Source organism: Schistocerca piceifrons, chromosome 2 (assembly GCF_021461385.2).
Source record: "Schistocerca piceifrons isolate TAMUIC-IGC-003096 chromosome 2, iqSchPice1.1, whole genome shotgun sequence".
Taxonomy (NCBI): domain Eukaryota; kingdom Metazoa; phylum Arthropoda; class Insecta; order Orthoptera; family Acrididae; genus Schistocerca; species Schistocerca piceifrons.
In genome coordinates, this window is record NC_060139.1 from 794,097,600 (window position 1) to 794,114,078 (window position 16,479).

At 41.6% G+C, this 16,479-nt stretch overlaps 1 protein-coding gene across 1 annotated transcript in view; it reads right to left on the minus strand.

Annotated features, from left to right (window-relative positions):
* Positions 1 to 8,677: 8,677 nt before the first annotated feature.
* LOC124775859 overlaps positions 8,678 to 16,479 on the minus strand; it is a 187,496-nt gene continuing 179,694 nt past the window's right edge. The window contains exon 4 of the mRNA XM_047250693.1: positions 8,678 to 9,602. Coding sequence (XP_047106649.1) covers positions 9,417 to 9,602 — 186 coding nt within the window. The 3' untranslated portion in view covers positions 8,678 to 9,416. The remainder of the gene's footprint in view (positions 9,603 to 16,479) is intronic.

The window sequence follows — 16,479 nt, forward strand, 5'->3', positions numbered from 1 at the left end:
TCTGTCCTACGTGACTAATTTTCGGTCCAGTGTGATTAGAATCCGACGAGGCAAAACACGTTAACCCGCCCGCCGCCAACATTTATCGGAAGCGGCTCGTGGCCGTGACCTCGCCCGCCTACGGCCGGGCCTCCATCTTCCCGGCGTTCGCAATATTCGTTAAGGGCCGGCTCCGGCGCGATAACTCAATATCGGCCCAAAACGACGCAGCGGGGGCAGCGAGAGAGAGAGGGAAAGAGATCGCGTTCGTCGGCTTATCTGCCGTCCGCAGGTGCCTCGTCTGCTCACGGCGCCGCTCCTCTAAATTCGTAATCCGCGGCTGCACCCGCAGCCAGATCGCGCCGGATACCGCCGGCTCCGCTCCGTTAAGCGCCAGCGACCTAGAGCTGCTGAGGTTACGGCGCTACTGGCCAAGAGGCGCACCAGCTCCACCAAGGCTAAGCGCGTCTCTTCTTGTCTGAGCGACCTCTGTCACTTTAGTGGTAGCCAATTCATTGTACCGGTAACAAATCAAGCAGCTCACCTCTGAATTGCTTCGATATCTTCCTTTAATCCGACCTGGTGCGGATCACAAACACTCGAGCAATACTCAAGAATAGGTCGCACTAGAGCCCTGCGTGCGGTCTCTTTTACACTTTTTCAAAATTCTCTTAATAAATCGAAGTCGTCTATTCGCCTTCCCCATCACAATCCTCACACGCTCATTGCATGCCATATCGCTTTGCGACGTTACACCCAGATATTTAAACGACGTGACTGCGTCAAGCAGGACACTAATAATGGTGCATTAGAACATTACGGGTTTAAGTTTTCTACTCATCCTGAATAACTTATATTTTTCCACAGTTGGAGCTACCTGCCGATCATCAACCAAGTAGAAATTTTATCTAAGTCATCTTGTATTCCTCTACAGTCACTCAAGAGGAACACCTCCCCGTACACAACAGCGTCATCACAAAGAGCCGCAGACTGCTGCTCACCCTGTCCGCCAGATCTTTTATGTATACTGAAAATAATAGAGGCCCTATCACACTTACCTTGAGTATTCCTGAGCATACCCTTGTCTCGAACACTTGCCGCCGAGGACAACGTACGAGACCTTCAGTCAGGCCGAGCGGTTCTAGGCGCTACACTCTGGAACCGCGCAACCGCTACGATCGCAGGTTCGAATCGTGCCTCGGGCATGGGCGTGTGTGATGTCCTTACCTTAGTTAGGCTTAAGTAGTTCTAACAAGGGAACCTCCCCATCGCAACCCCCTCAGATTTAGTTGGCAAAGGGATAGGGCTTGAAAAACTGAACACAGATCAATCGAGAAAACAGGAAGAAGTTGTGTGGCACTATGAAAAAAATAGCAAAATATACAAACTGAGTAGCCCATGCGCAAGGTAGGCAACATGAAGGAGAATATGAGCTTACGAGCGCCGTGGTCCCGTGGTTAGCGTGAACAACTCCGGAACTAGAGGTCCTTGGTTCAAGTCTTCTCTCGAGTGAAGAGTTTAATTTTTTGTTTTCAGACAATTAACAAAGTTCAGGCACGCACACATAATCAACTTCGCTCTCCAAAATTCCAGGACATGTTCAGATTTGCTTGTACATATGCAGGATTTGACGATCTACACGCGGAAACATTTGAAAACGTAAAAAACATATGTTTTGACAGAGCACAGAGAAAACTATGCGACTGTGGAACTGTTGCATTCATTTGTTGCAGTTTATGTGACAAACTCTTATGTTTTCATCACTTTTTTGGCGTGATTATCACATCCACAAGATAACCTAAATCTGGCAAGGTAGAAGAATCTTTTTACCAATTCGCCAGGTGTGCAAGTTAGGTGGGTCGACAACATATTCCTGTCATGTGACGCACATGCCGTCACCAGTGTCGTATAGAATATATCAGACGTGCTTTCCTGCGGAGGAACCAGTTGATCTATGACCTTGCGATCAAATGTTTTCGGTTCCCATTGGAGAGGCACGTCCTTTCGTGTACTAATCGCACGGTTTTGCGGTGCGGTCGCAAAACACAGACACTAAACTTATTACAGTGAACAGAGACGTCAATGAATGAACGGACAGATCGTAACTTTGCGAAAATAGAATTTTCACTCGAGGGAAGATTCGAACCATGGACCTCTCGTTCCGCAGCTGCTCACTCTAACCACGGGACCACGGCACTTCTCAGCTCACAGTGTCCTTGATGTTGCCTATCTTGCAGATGGACTACTCAGTTTGTATATTTTACTTATTTTTTCATAGTTCCTCACAACTTCTTCCTGTTTTCTCGATTGATCTGTGTTCAGTTTTTCAAGGCCTATCCACTGTGTCAATTTATAACTAAATCTGAGGAGGGTGCGATGGGGTGGTTCCCTTGTAAGTTCTAGGGGACTGATGACCTCAGAAGTTAAGTCCCATAGTGCTCAGAGCCATTTGAACCATTTGAACCTTCAGTCAGCTTTTTGGAGATGTTCCTTAATGCTGCAGACTCGTCTTGTTTTCATATGCTGCGATGTCCACTACTTTTTTTTTTTACCAACTCTCTTTTTACTTCTGCTGCCCCATGCATGTTATGAGCAGCACCTTCTGTGCATAGTCAACACCGGAACAGTGATCATGTACACGTTTGTAATATCAGGATGTAAGGTTCGTGTCTGATCAAAAACTGTGTAAGCTGTAAATAACTTCGGTTAAATGTTGCAATCTTACACAGAAATACATGCATTTACACAGTTTACAACGTGACAGTGTTAGGACAGTTGTCAAACGAACGCATGTCGTCCTCTAAAAGTGAAATAATCCTAAACACAACAATGGTAAACTGTAACTAGAAGTTTTCTTACAAAAATATTCTAACGACTATGTCATGATGTTGGCCAGTATTACGATAAATCATCCGATTCCAGATCAAAGTTCGGTACATTTAGGATGACAATCAAATCTTTGGAGGATGGTTAGGTTTGTGACAAGTTGAGCAAAAGATTATCCAAGCTCGCTCGAGTTTAAAGTGGACGCAAACTGGTGAACCGACAAGTTTGCGCCTCTGTACATGGTATTTACCTTAGCAGCGATGAGCTGTCATCTGCCTGGAACACTGAAATTCCTACCTTGCCCGATTTAGGTTTTCTTGTGGATGTGATAATCACTCCAAAAAAGTGATGAAAACGTAAGAGTTTGTCACATAAACTGCAACAAATGAGTGCAACAGTTTCACAGTCGCACAGTTTTCCCTGTGCTCTGTCAAAACATATGTTTTTAACGTTTACAAATTTTTCCGTGCGTAGACCGTCAAATCCTGCATATGTCCAAGCAAATCTGAAATTTTGGAGTGCGAAGTTGATTGTGTGTGAGTGCCTGAATTTTGATAATTGTCTGAAAACAAAAAATTAAACTTTTCATCCGAGAGAAGACTTGAACCAAGGACCTCTCGTTCCGCAGCTGCTCACGCTAACCACGGGACCACGGCGCTCCGTAGCATACATTGTCATTGATGTTGCCTATCATCCGCACGGACTACTCAGTTTATATATTTTGCTTATTTTTTTCATAGTTCCACACAACTTCTTCCTGTTTGCTCGATTGATCTGTGTTCAGTTCTTCAAGGCCTATCCCTGTGCCAATTTATAACTAAATCTGAGGGGGGGTGCGATGGAGAGGTTCCCTTGTCAAATGTTAAGTCCCATAGTGCTTAGAGCCATTTTTGAAAACGGTGCACGTTCACGCATGGCGATAATCACTTTGCTAGCCATGTTCACTGCATGCAGGTACCACGATGAAAGGTGTTCAGTGCGTCCGTCGTTCAGTTTCATCACATATCGGACTTTTCCGCAACATTTCTTTTCCACTTCCCCGTCTTTTTTTAATTTCTGCCAACGTCAGCGACCTAGCAATTGTCGTGACAAAATCGCTTGATAAACCTGAACGCTTCAGTTTCTGTTGGGAACGCATAGCGCCGACCGCGTCACCATTTCCACTCACACGTCTCCCCACCGCAAAAACCTATCTTGTCATTTAGATTTCTGTTCATTTTCAGCAAATTTTTTTTTTTTTTTGAAGAGTGACAATGTGAAGAAAAAGCACACTACCTGCGTTAAAAATTGTTTTTTTAATGCAACTTATGTGCTATACTGGAAGGTCTCAGATAGATTATATATTGGTAAGACAGAGATGCAGGAACCAGGTTTTAAGTTGTAAAACATTTCCAAGGGCAGATGTGGACTCTGACCATAATCTATTGGTTATGAACTGTAGATTAAAACTGAAGAAACTGCAAAAAGGTGGGTATTTGAGGAGATGGGACCTGGATAAACTGACTAAACCAGACGTTGTAGAGAGCTTCAGGGAGAGCATTAGGGAACGATTAACAAGAATGGGGGAAAGCGACACAGTAGAAGAAGAATGGGTAGCTTTGAGAGATGAAATAGTGAAGGCAGCAGAGGATCAAGAAGGTAAAAAGACGAGGGCTAGTCGAAATCCTTGGGTAAGAGAAGAGATATTGAATTGATGAAAGTAGAAAATACAAAAATGCAGTAGATGAAGCAGGCAAAGTGGAATACAAACGTCTCAAAAATGAGATCGACAGGAAGTGCAAAATGGCTAAACATGGATGGCTAGAGGACAATATAAGGAAGTCGAGGCGCATATGACTAGGGGTGGAATAGATACCGTCTACAGGAAAATTAAAGAGACCTTTGGAGAAAAGAGAGCCACTTGCACTTGCATGAATATCAGGAGGTCAGATGGAAACCCAGTTCTAAGCAAAGAAGGGAAAGCCGAAAGGAGGAAGGAGTATATAGAGGGTCTCTACACGGGCGATGTACTTGAAGACAATATTATAGAAATAGAAGAGAATGTAGATGAAGATGAAATAGGAGATATGATATTGCGTGAAGAGTTTGAGAGAGCACTGAAAGACCTAAGTCGAAACAAGACCCAGGAGTAGACAACACTCCATTAGAGCTGTTGACAGCCTTGGGAGAGCCAGGCCTAACAAAACTCTACCATCTGGTGACCAAGATGCATGAGACAGGCGAAATACCCTCAGACTTCAAGAAGAATATAGTAATTCCAATCCCAAAGAAAGCAGGTGGTGACAGATGTGAAAATTACCGAACTATCAGTTTAATAAGCCACGGATGCAAAATACTAACACGAATTCTTTACAGACGAATTGAAAAACTGGTAGAAGCCGACCTCGGGGAAGATCAGTTAGGGTTCCGTAGAAATGTTGGAACACGTGAGGCAATAATGACCCTGCGACTTATATTAGAAGATAGATTAAGGAAAGGCAAACCTACGTTTCTAGATTTTGTAGACTTAGCGAAAGCTTTTGACAATGTTGACTGGAATACTCTCTTTGAAAGGGGTAAAATACAGGGAGCGAAAGGATATTTACAATTTGTACAGAAACCAGGTGGTAGTTATAGGAGTCGAGGGGCATGAAAGGGAAGCAGTGGTTGGGAAGGGAGTGAGACAGGGTTTTAGCCTCTCACCGATGTTATTCAATCTATATATTGAACAAGCAGTAAAGGAAGCAAAAGAAAAATTCGAGTAAGTATTAAAATCCGTGGAAAAAAAATAAAAACTTTGTGGTTCGCCGATGACATTGTAGTTCTGCCAGAGATAGCAAAGGACTTGGAAGAGCAGTTGAACGGAATGGACAGTGTCTTGAAAGGAGGATATAAGACGAACGTCGACAAAAGAAAAACGAGGATAATGGAATGTAGTCGAATTAAATCGGGTGATGCTGCGGGAATTAGATTAGGAAATGAGACGCTTAAATTAGTAAATGAGTTTTGCTATCTGGGGAGCAAAATAGCTGATGATGGTCGAAGTAGAGAGGAAATATAATGTAGACTGGCAATGGCAAGGAATGCGTTGCTGAAGAAGAGAAATTTGTTAACATCGAGTATAGATTTAATAGTCAGGAAGTTGTTCTGAAAGTATTTGTATGGAGTGTAGCCATGTATGGAAGTGAAACATGGACGATAACTAGTTTGGACAAGAAGAGAATAGAAGCTTTCGAAATGTGCTGCTACAGAAGAATGCTGAAGATAAGGTGGGTAGATCACGTAACTAATGAGGAGGTATTGAATAGGATTGGGGAGAAGAGAAGTTTGTGGCACAACTTGACTAGAAGAAGGGATCGGTTGGTAGGACATGTTCTGAGGCATCAAGGGATCACAAATTTAGCATTGGAGGGCAGAGCGAAGGGTAAAAATAGTAGAGGGAGACCGAGAGATGAATACACTAAGCAGATTCAGAAGGATGCAGGTTGCAGTAGGTACTGGGAGATGAAGAACCTTGCATAGGATAGAGTAGCATGGAGAGCTGCATCAAACCATTCTCTGGACTGAAGACCATAACAACAAGATGAGCATTTCTTCACATCGGGAATCTTGTTATTCCATTCTGACCGCTACCCCCCCACCCCCCCCCACCCCCCCACCCCAACCCTCCAGTGCAATCGAACTTCTTCTTTTGTGCCATATTTACTTGTTTCACACAAAGAGAAAGATTGGACTTTATGAAAGCTCCTTCGCACAGTGAAAGTAAAATTATGTTCTACAGCAGTTTAAAAAGACTAACTTCAAATATTTACAGAAAATTGTAAAAAAAAGCGTAAAATAGCAATATCGGCAGTCGATATTGCCCTCTTGATGTATATGTATATTAATATATCGGAGGAAAAAAATATCGCCGATCTCTACCGGTATTTCTTAGTAAAATACTGAGATATATAGTGCCTAGTAAGAGTCATGAGGAGCATTTTCTCTGGTGTTTCGGTAGATTTTTATATTTATGTTTTTACGTAGCCGGAATCAGCGGAAACAATTGTAGCTGCTTATCACGTCTTTCAAGCTTTACCCAGTGTCGATGGAAGGTGTCGGTTTGTTTGCCATTACGAACGTAGTTATTTTAAAATTGGAATCTTAAGTGTCTTTTCGATAGAGTGGTCCCAAATTACTCTTAATGCATATTCGTTTTGGAGGTAAGCATTAACATGAATGAAGAATAACCAGTACGTCAGGAGCGACAAGACCGTACTGGTGACGGTCGCTGCTGGGGTCCTCCTTATTCGTTGTGTTTTAGTGTCTCTGTTAATACATACCGACAGAACGAATATACACTAGTCTAATTTGAGACCGCTCTATGGACACGTAAAAGTGTGCCTCCAAAATAGTTGTACTTTTAACAGAAAGCAAACCGATGGTTTTGCAGGCTGCTGTGGCCGAGCGGTTCTAGGCCCTTCAGTCCGGAACCACGCTGCTGCTACGGTCGCAGGTTCGAATCCTGCCTGGGGCATGGATGTGTGTGATGTCCTTAGGTTTAAGCAGTTCTAAGTCTAGGGGACTGATGACCTCAGATGTTAAGCCCCATAGTGCTTAGAGCCATTTGAACCACAAAAAAAAAAAAAAAAAAAAAAAAAAAGTGATGGTTTCAATCGACACTGGTCGTCGTATGCAAGACGTGATGAACTGTATTTGCTTTGGCTCACATATCTATTCATTGCAAAAACGAAACTGGAAATATCTGCCGAAATACTAGAGAAAAATATCTGCCAAACAACTAGAGAAAATGCGCGTGATGACTCTTAGGAGGGCCAACCTAAATACATACCTGCAGGGCCACGTCATGGAACTGGTATAAACTCATTAATGTCCATTTGCATTGCCGATGGAACTCCTTTTTATAACAGATAATAGTGCAATACATCAGTACATGGTTATTAAACCAAGACAAAGATAGAATATCTACAGTTGTCTGAAGGGTTAGACCTTACTGTAGGTACATTACTACAGCTGTAAATGCATTCGTTCTGGAATCTACCAGACCTGTAAAGTGTAATGTTGGAAATGTAGAGTAGTGTAGGCTAATAATGAATTGTATGAGTGGTTATATATGTAAGTGTTATCATCACAAGGAGTCTGACGACAAACATTGTTACACGAGAGCGTTCTTTATCTACTAGTTCAACACAAATCACCATTTCCTTCATAGCGTAACGATTACTTTTTATTTAATGTCGAAATAGTTGCAAATGTGTGCTTAAAAATAATCACACATTTAAATACATTGCGACATTCCGTCAACTGCAACCAGATAATCTTTCGGAATGAAGTCTTTTACAAAGAGTACTGGAAAGTAACATAATAGTCATAATAATAATAATAATAATTATTATTATTATTATTATCATTATTATCATTATTATCATTATTATTATTATTATTATTATTATTATTTATTGTATTAATATTAGATTGATGTAAAATGTCATAGTGTTTCTGAAGAAGCAGTTAGGGACGGAATATGGCTATACAGCTTAATCTGTATCAAATCGTATGACATAAACATGCCTTTTGTAGTATGCATTCGTTCCTTGATCCGCTTTGATTTTTCTGCGCTTTTAGTTTACAGCTTTTAACTTCCAGAGCTGGTCCATCCACGTAGTGTGCACCTTCCAGTTTTTCTTAATGTCCTAATTTCTGAAACTGTAACTACTTCTTCACCAGATGTAGTACATTTTTAGCTAGATTGGAAATAAACTTGGGAATTGATGTTCACAGCGGATATAAGGAGAATTCCCTGCAAAGTACTGAAAAGAAATAATGTTTTAATGTTAATCAAACTTCATTACATAATAACGTACAATATTATATAACATTATAATGTGCTAATTTTAAAAAGCTAAAATAATCTAACATCTGTATTATGTACATATAGATCTGCTGTATATATTACAATAAATCTATCACAATGTTACAAGTATCGCCCTCTGGAACAAGTGAATTCTTTCTCTCTTTTCAAAAAATTATACTACTAAGAAACTCACTGCGAAAGGCCGACAATAGTGAATACGAAAAAGAATTAAATACTTTTTTCTAAAAACTTCCACGAGGCCTTTCGTAACTCTCGACAAAACTATATGGAAGAATTAGTTACGGCATTCTTTTACCTTTGACTAATCGGCAATTTAGTTATAGCTAACAGGAGAGCTATATTTTAAAATTGGATTTCTTCAAGTTATTTAATTAGAGTGATATTAGTGCCTTATAGGCAAATAGTTTAGTGTCTCTCTCTCTATGAACTGAACTATGAGAGAGTATACCGTTTTAATCGCAGCCTGTTCAAGCTAATGTCCTATGAATACTTATTTGTCAATAATCTCCAGTGTCTCTCGGAGTGTAATCCGAGAGCAGTACAATGTTGAAAGGCAGAACTGTGTCGGTAACAAAGGATGAAAGTGGACTGGACTTCCCGGACTACAGTACGTTTCCGTCTAGCCAGCGGCGATATTCGCGACGCTGGCGAGGAGAGAAAGTAGGAAGAGTGGCTAGTTAGCTGAGGGGGGCGCGGAGCTGACAGGTTGCCCTGAGACTGTGGCGGCTGCGGTGGCTGACTGCTGACTGCTGAGGAGTCAGCAGCCGTTGTGAAGCAGCGCGTCGGCCAGCCTCCAGACGCGCCACCAGCTGCCGCTGACAGCGCCGCCACGCGCATGCGCCCCCGGATTCCGCGCATGCGTGGAACGCCGCCACCAGCTGCGCGCCGTTTGCGCGTGCGCCTTCAGTTGCGACTGCGCGTCCAACATGTTGCTGGAGTCTGCCTGCAAGAACAACAAACAGGTCGGTGAACTATTTAGGTCTGCTCTGCTGCTCACAAGGGGACCGTACGAACTTCCCATCACGGATTTGATTCATACGGACAAGGTGCGCAGGGCGCGACTAGGACTTCAACATATGCAAACAAGATGATGTAACTCTCAACTGTTTCCGAGAAAGTCGCGTTTGAGTATTTTAGGCGTGCTTATATACTCGGTATGATGGTAACTACTATTAAAGTTAATATGAAACTTCCTGGCAGATTAAAACTGTGTGCCGGACCGAGACTCGAACTCGGGACCTCTGCTTTTCGCGTGCAAAGGTCCCGAGTTGGAGTCTCGGTCCGGCACACAGTTTTCATCTGCCAGGAAGTTTCATATCAGCGCACACTCCGCTGTAGAGTGAAAATTCATTCTACTATTAAAGTTGTCCGCAGCCGAACGAGTAAGCAGTTAGTGTCATAATCGTCAGGTCTCTGGATCGAATCTAGTTCCCAGTATTCCTTTTCTTTTTTCAGTTCCACCTAAATCCAGCAATAGATAGGCATACTACACGACGATACTAAGAGATAATGGATAACCGTTCATGAATGTAATTCAAGTTTGTTTTGCAATGGACACAATGAAAAAAAAAACATTCACATGCAAAAATTCTGTTTGCATTACATGTGCTGTCGTAATAGTTATTGTTTTCCATGTTTCTATGATCATTATCATCCTGATTCGTGCAGTGTTCCACAAATACAGATACTAGAATATAAATAAAATGACTACACTGATTTGACAAAGTTCTTGTGTATCCGATTTATATCAAATCTCCTCACGACGCATTTCTAATAACAGATTTATTATGACTGTGTAAATCATCAGTATATAATGATTCATTTATTATTTTCGTAATATTTACCTTGAAAAAAAAGGATAATTTGTTTCCGTGAGGAGATTGCATATAAATCGGATACACAAGAACTTTTAGCCGAATCAGTGTAGTCATTTTATTTATATTCTAGTATCTGTATTTGTGAAGCACTGCACGAATCAGGATGATAGTGATCATAGAAACACGCAAAACAATAACTATTACGACAGCACATGTAATGCATGCAGAATTTTTGCATGTGAATTTTTTTTTCTTCATTGTGTCTATTGCAAAACAAACTTGGTTTACATTCATGCATGGTTCTCTATTATCACATAGTTTCGTCGTCTAGCATGACTCTCTATTGCTGGAATTAGGTGGAACTGAAAAAAGAATAAGAATACCGGGAACTATATTTGATCCAGAGACCTGACGATTATGACACTATCTGCTTACTCGGACGGCTGCGGAAAACTACCGTCACACCAAGTATATAAGCACGCCTAAAATATTCAAAAGCGATTTTCTCGGAAACAGTTGAGAGTTGAATTTTCGTGTTTAATATGATGAAATATGATCGAGTTTTAGTCGTGCCCTACACACTCTATTAATATGAATAAAATCGGTGAGGGAAAGTTTGTTCGGTCCCCTTGTCAGAGGTACAGCGGCCGCACATTCAGGAGCAACTATAAGAAAGGAAATTACGGATGCACCACGGAAGAAGGAAAACAAATGCCTGCTTAAATGAGCTCTCATTTGCTGACGATTAAATTAAACCCTTTATTGACTGCCAGTGAACAGATCATCATGAGGTATCAAAAAATTTCAAGCAGTCATCTTAACATAAATAATAAGGTGTCAATATCAAAATTCAACCTGCGAGGTTCTATTATAGTCATAACCACTGACAAAAGAAGGTAGGGCGTCACAGCTGTGTTGTCACATGGAGTCAGTCACAAACTGTGAACAGTGAGACTCAATATTAACCACGTCCATCAATAAAAGATCAAAGTGACACAACAACATTAATTATGACATAAAGATGTATTCCTTCCGTGATGACATACTCTCTAGAGGTAGGAAAATATTATCAGCAAATCAGAATTACGGTAATTATAGATTCACAAACCAAGTACAGCATCGATGATAATTTTAATTCCAATTCGATAAGCGAAGGCGAGCGAGAGACACGAAATAGTGAGGATGTCCAAGTAGAGTACTTTTTGCTATTCGTAATTGTGATTCATTAAGAAATTATTATTTCTTGGTGAATAGTTAAGAAATTTATTATTTCGAGGTAAGGGAGACTTTGTGCTGCTCCCCCTCTCCCCCTCCCCCCTCACTCCCCTCCCCCCCCCTCACTCCCCCTCCCCCCCCCTCACTCCCCTCCCCCCCTCACTCCCCCTCACTCCCCTCCCCCCTCACTCCTCCCTCCCCCCCCCTCACTCCCCACCCCCTCCCCCTCCCCCTCCCCCTACCCCTCCCCCTCCCCCTCCCCCTCCCCCTCCCCTGCCCCTCTCTCTCTCTCTCTCTCTCTCTCTCTCTCTCTCTCTCACACACACACACACTTCTTCAAAACAACGTGTTGTTTACTAGGACAGGACAGTTACGACCGAGTGCACCAACTTCGTTAAGTTTTACTGTGGCTCAAGCCCGCTTTTCGCGAGATATCCACGGTTCTAACTGCAAGATTGCAGTAGTGAGATGGGGGAGATTTTCGACGTACTGAGATAGACTCAAGGCATCGTATGCCGTACCCTACACCCAAAAGAAAACAAGAAAGTTTACTAACTTATGAATCAAACTTACTAGGTGTAGGATTAAATTTTGCCTCCACACGTAACACATTGTCTGTTTTTGTCTAACGAGTGTACTACACGACACTTGTATTTTTGTATTTTTTTATATTTATGGTACGTGAAGTTTAAAACTCAAATCTACCTCTTCCAAAGTACTGTAGTTCGATGCAACCCTTGAAAATGGTCGAGAAAATCTTCTAAGTTTTCCTACCATGTTTAACATGCTAAAGTTAGCGAGACTTCTTTTCGACAACCGATGTGGCTCTTTGGTGGCGTTCTTGCTCACTACGAGGGTGGCCTGGCTTCCATTCCAGGTGAATTCGAGTTTTCAAACAAAGGTGCATGTTCTTCGAGCATTTGTGTGAAGTGTGAATTACAAAAAGGTAAATAAAATTTGATTTGTAGTATTTTAACTTTACGATCTTGTTTAACAATCTTTTATAAAAGTTGGCTAGATAAGAATTTATGTTTTCAATGAAAACTGGATTTTTGTGCCGGCCAGAGTGGCCGAGCGGTTCTATGCGCTACAGTCTGGAAGCGCGCCACCGCTACGGTCGCAGGTTCGAATCCTGCCTCGGGCATGGATGTGTGTGATGTCCTTAGGTTAGTTAGGTTTAAGTAGTTCTAAGTTCTAGGGGAGTGATGACCTCAGACGTTAAGTCCCATAGTGCTCAGAGCCATTTAAAGCATTTTTTGGATTTTTGTGTGCAGTATAGTTAGAAATGAGAAGTGCATTTTCATAAAAATAACATGTGTTAATTAGCAGATATTTGATGATTTTCTATTTAAATGACGCAGGCATTCGAATTTACAGTGAATATATCAGATCATTGTCAGGTAGCATAAAATATCATGCCGACATCTTAACATAGATAATACGACGTCAGTAATAAAGTACAAAATATAACCTTTGAGGTTCTTTTGGGTCATAGCCACTGACAAAGGAATAGAAGGCATCATGGTTGTGGTAGTCATATAAAGTTGATTAAAGCTCGGCATTGTCATCCAGTTCGGCTGTGGTTGCACAAAGAGGGCACCATAGCGTACAGACTGTTCAGGCATAGGGATTGAGAGCAAGTTCCATCATGAAAAAAGGCAATCACCAAAACAAGGCACTGTAAATTTCTTCTTTTGTACTGCAGCAGTCAGTTTTTCAAGAACTGATGCATTCGTGAAGCATATACATCTCGTACTTCGAAAAACTTTGTTTTCTTCTTTTGTCTCCCACTTCGCGAGAAACAAACGACAGGCCTAGCAGTGCGGTATAAACACACTTCTGCTCGTTGAGGAAAGGGAAAGCATGTGACAATGACGTCACTCACCAGCGACTGTATAACAATGACGTAACTCACTAGCGACTGTCTAGAAGACTTACGTGTATAGGCAACCGTACACAAATTCCTGTCACTGTTAACATTTTTGCATCTTCAGTGCGTCTTCCATTGCAATACACGGAGTTAACAGCTGTGAAATGCAAAGTTGGTCGACGAATGTTTGCTGACCGGCGTATAATGCTGGTGCACCACATGTGAAAGCATCAGCAATGGTCAACGGCATGATGATACAGAAGGCAATACAAACCATTGCATTAAAGACACCTAGCGTGTACCCGCAAAACATTTCCTGTAATTGAAAAAGTGTCGTGGTGATCTCTCCACTCGCAAAAGGTTACTGATTAGTGGCCCATTCGGATCAGCGGGAGGGGACTGCCAAGCGGGAGGTGCCGTGAGAAAAAGAGTGAATAACCAACGGAAGCATACCGAGTCGGGAAGTAGAATGTCAGAAGTCTGAACGTGGTAGGGACGCAACAAAATTTGAAAAGGGAAATGCTAAGGATCAACCTAGATATAGTGGGAGTCAGTGGAGTGAAATAGAAAGGAGACAAGGATTTCTGGTCAGATGAGTATAGGATAATATCAACATCCGCAGAATAATGTTACCTCGAGTAGGATTTGGTAAGAGTAGGAAGGTAAAGCACAGGGTGAGCTACTGTGAACAGCTCAGTAATAAAGTTCTTCTCATCAGAATCGACAGCCAACCAACACCGACAACGGTACATTAGGTATACATAGCTACGTCGCAAGCAGAAGATTAAAGAAAAATATATGATGATACTGAACAGATAATTCAGTACGTAAAGGGAAATGTAAATCTATTACTCTTGGGGGACTTGAACGTGATTGTAGAGGAAGAAGTAGAAGAAAGCGTTAAGGGAATATGGGCTTACTACCAGGAGTGAGAGAGAAGAGAGACTGAGTTCTGCAATAAATTTCAGCTAGTAATAACTAATATTCTGTTCAAGAATCACAAAAGGAGGTGGTATACCTGGAAAATTCCTGGAGATACAGGAAGATTTCAGTTAAATTACCTCATGGTCGGGTAGAGATTCCGACATCGGATACTGGGTTGTAAGGCGTACCCAGGAACAGATACAGACTCAGATCACAAATTAGTAGGCCGAGGCTTAAGAGATTAGTCAGGAAGAATCAGTACGCAAAGAAGTGGACATGGAAGTACTAAGGAACAAAAGACACGCTTGAAGTCCTCGAAGGCTATAGATACTGCGTTAAGCTATAGCTCACCTGAAGAGGAACGAACATCCCTAAAAAGGGTAATCATAGTTGTTGGAAAGATTATCATAGGTACAAAGAAGATAACTGCCAAGAAACCATACTCAGGAAAATTCAGGAATAGAGAAATACAAGTTGATTAGGAATGAAAAAACAGGAAGTGCAGGGAAGCTAAGGAGAAATGGCTGCATGAAAAATGTGAAGAAATCGAGAAAGAAATGATTGTCGGATGGACTGACTCAGTACACGGAAAAGTCAAAAGAACCTTCGGTGAAGTTAAAAGCAAGGATGCTAACATTAAGGGCGCAATGGCCATTCCACTGTTACAGAGGAGACAGCGGATAGGTGGAAAGAGTATATTGAAGGCCTATGAGAGGGGGGGGGGGGGGGGGAAGACATGTCCGATGACGTGACAAAGGAGACAGGGGATTCAGTATTAGAATCACAATTCTAGAGAGCTTTGGAAGATTTAAGAGCTAATAAGGCAGTAGGTACAGATAAATTTCATCAGAATTTCTAATATCATTAGCGGAAGAGGCAATAAAACGACTATTCACGTTGATTTGTAGAATGTATGAGTCTGGCGATGTACCATCTTCCTTTTGGAAAAACATCATACATACAATCCCCGAGATTGCAAGAGCCGACAAGTGCGAGAATTATCGCACAATCTGCTTAACAGCTTATGCAACCAAGATGCTCATATGCATATTGGATGTAAAATAAAATTAAGGATGTAATAGATGAACATTAGTTTGGCCTTAGGAAAGGTAAAGCCACGAGAGAGGCAGTTCTGACGTTGCGTCTGAGGATGGAATCAAGACTGAAATCAGTACATGTTCATAGGATTGGTCGACCTGGAAAACGCGTTTGACAGTTTCAAATTTTGCAATATATTCAACATTCTAAAGAAAATAGGAGTAAGCTATAAGGAAAGACGGGTAATGTACAACATGTTCAAGAGCCAGGAGGGCACAATAAGAGTAGAAGACCAACAACGAAGTGCTCAGATTATAGGGGTGTAAGACAGGAATGTAGTCTTTCGCTCTTGCTGTTCAATGTATGTATCGAAGAAGTAATGACGAAAATAAAAAAGTTTCAAGAACGCAATTAAAATTGAAGGTGTAAGGATACCGATGATAAGATTCGCTGACGACAGTGCTACCCTCAGTGAAACTAAAGAAGAATTACATGATCTTCTCAACGGAATGAACAGTCTGATGAGTACAGAATATGGATTGAGAGTAAAGAGAAGACAGACGAAGTAATGAGAAGTAGCAGAAATGAGAACAGTGAGACACTTAACTTCAGAATTGATGATCACGACGTAGATGAAGTTAAGAAATTCTGTTACGTAGGATGTAAAACATCTAATGACGAACGGAGTAAGGATGACATCAAAAGCAGACTAGCACTGGCAAAAATGGCATTCCTTGCCAAGAGAAGTCAACTAGTATCAAACAAGGGCCTTAATTTGAGGAAAAAATTTCTGAGAATGTACGTTTGGAGTGAAACATGGACTGTGGGAAAACAGAAGAGAATCGAAATATCTGAGCTGTGGTGCTACAGACGAATGATGAAAATTAGGTGGACTCTTAAGGTAAGGAATGAGGAGGCCGTGCGCAGAATCGGAGAAGGAAAGGAATATGTGGAAA